The following is a 2,500-nucleotide window of genomic DNA, read 5'->3' as shown; positions in this document are numbered from 1 at the left end:
GACAGAAATATAACCCTTAACCCCAATCTCCATAACCATATGATTATACATATATACAGTGCCCTCCACAATTATTGGTAAAGATGAGTAAAAAAGGGTTATAAAAAAAGCTTAATCTCATACTGGAAAAAAAAAAAAAAGAGATGCATCCTACCTTTAATTTAAATAAATGTATTCTGAGAGAAAAAAAATTCTGTCATCAAAAAATAATTATTTTTAACAAAACCATGTGTGCCACAATTATTGGCACCCCTAGAAATTCTTATAAACAGAATGTAAATGTAATCCAGTAGCCCATTCGGCAGTAACCCGCCCCATCTGGCAACCCTGGACGCACAATGCATTTTGGGGAATCAGTACCCCAGAAGTGTCCAGTCGTATCGTACTTAAATTATTCAGAAAATATAGTATATACAGTATACTAAATTTATCGCATACTCAAATCTCGCATACTGTACAGTGTGAACGCTCTCGCATACTCAAATCTACGTCATATCTAGTATGAGTAGTATGCTAGTATGCTATTCCGAACACAGCCATACTATATTTTCTGAATTATTTAAGTACGATACGACTGGTGGACCTTTTCACCAGACCATTTATTTATATCAGAAGGATAGATCTTTATTTATTTATATCAGAAGGATAGATCTTTATTTATTTATATCAGAAGGATAGATCTTTTCGAACTTCACAGCTCTTGTCACCACTTGTGGTTGCCTTTAGCAGTATTTCACGCATCTTTGAGGCACATTGGTGCCATGGCATTATGACAGCTTTTAAAAACTGGCCAACTGTAGATGAGCAGTACAAATAAATACATTAAAATATAGCAGAAGTGATGGTAACGAGTGTAAGCATGTGAGTGTATGTATGTATGCATGTATGTGAGAGAGAGAGTATGTGAGTATGTGTGTGTATGAGTGTGGTGTGGTGATGAGTGTGGTGTGTAGGTATGTCGTCAGCGGAAATTGTCTCTCTCTGTCCCCCTTTTTCCTCTCTTTTTATTTGTTCTTTCTCTCTCTCTCTCTCCAGGTGGGGTAAAACAGAGTTTCCATGGCATCCCTCTACCGTGGCAAGTGGTTGCTAGGGATATTGCTGTGGTTGCTAGGTGTGCCTGTGGTGTGGGCGGCGACCTTTAAGCTGGCTCTGATTGGCCCATGGTCATGTGACAGTGTGTTCTCTCAGGCGTCGCCAGTGGTGGCGGCGCACCTGGCGTTGTCACGACTACGCAAGGATGCTAGCCTGAGCCGTGGGTTCTGGTATGACGTCACTGTTCTAACAGAATCCTGCAGCTCCTCCCATGCCCTCGCACAGTTTGCCGAGTGGGAGGGTTACGGACACGCCTACATCGGCCCGTTCAACCCCACTCTCTGCTCGGCCGCGTCCCTATTTACCAGTCACTGGGGGTCGGGGCTGGCATCGCCAGGATGTCTTGATTCTGTTAAGCCCTCCCTGCCGCCCCTCCCCCCTCCCCCTGGAATCCTCTGGTCTGTTCTACGCTTCTTCGCCTGGGCGCACGTGGCTGTGGTCACAGCCCCCACCGACCTATGGGCGGCCACCGGACAGGAAGTGGCATCATCGCTACGCGCCTTGGGGTTGCCGGTTGGTCCAGTGGTCACGATGAAGATGGAGGGGGACGGGCCACGCGCTGCTCTTAGGACCATCAGGGAGGCTGACAAGGTCAAAGGTGTGTGTGGGGTGGGGGGGGGGCTTCTGCTAAATAGCACTGTGCAGCAGTAAAACCATGTGCAAAGACCGTATATTCTCGCATTACTAAATTCTGTAAGCTTATATTCCATAAAACATTGAATGACCAATGTTGCATACATTGCTTCTTGTCTCAATTGCGTCAATTGGAGACAATAGGCCCATAGCCACCGTCGGCCTTGGACCACCAACAGTGGATTGAGCGTGTTGAATTAATTGTAATGACTTGTTGGATGCCTTCATGCCTTGTTGACTTGGGGAAGGTGATAAGGAAAGGATAGAATTCCCCCTTCCCTTGCTCACAACGGAATGGATAGGCAAGTCATTTGGACATTGAAGCATTGTTTCTTCTTTCGGCTCTACACTCCAAAGCGTAGGATTTGTCAAATCAAACAATTTCTATGAGGTTAAAGCAGAGATTCTCAGCTTTTATTTGATGGTATTTGTATACATATTGGTGTCAACATCCTTCGTATGCAATAACTGCCTGAAGTCTGCCAAGTCTGAAGTCTCACTGACCCCACCAGACGCAGGGTAGCTGGGTATCTGGCTCTGCCAGACTTGTACTGTAACCATGGTGATGCTCTGCCAGTTCTGTACTGTAGCCATCTTCAGTTGTTATTTGTTTCGAGGATGTTTTGCCTTAAGTCTCCTCGTCAGCATATGAAATGCATGTTCAAAAGCATTTCTGGAGGTTGACTTGGCCAGTCAACAACTTTTTACTTTATTTTTTTTCTCTCTAATATATTTCTCAGATAAGGTTCACACTTTACTCTTGCCATCACTGTGG

General features: G+C 44.7%; 1 protein-coding gene across 1 annotated transcript in view; it reads left to right on the top strand.

Annotated features, from left to right (window-relative positions):
* Positions 1-1,056: 1,056 nt before the first annotated feature.
* LOC308168906 (retinal guanylyl cyclase 2-like) overlaps positions 1,057-2,500 on the top strand; it is a gene marked incomplete at both ends in the record, with an annotated part of 14,366 nt that continues 12,922 nt past the window's right edge. Inside the window, 1 exon segment of the mRNA XM_080543548.1 lies at positions 1,057-1,690. Coding sequence (XP_080399674.1) covers positions 1,057-1,690 — 634 coding nt within the window.

This window comes from Nansenia antarctica (assembly GCF_963989245.1).
Source record: "Nansenia antarctica genome assembly, chromosome: 12".
Taxonomy (NCBI): Eukaryota; Metazoa; Chordata; class Actinopteri; order Argentiniformes; family Microstomatidae; genus Nansenia; species Nansenia antarctica.
This window is presented reverse-complemented; position numbering and strand designations above follow the sequence as displayed.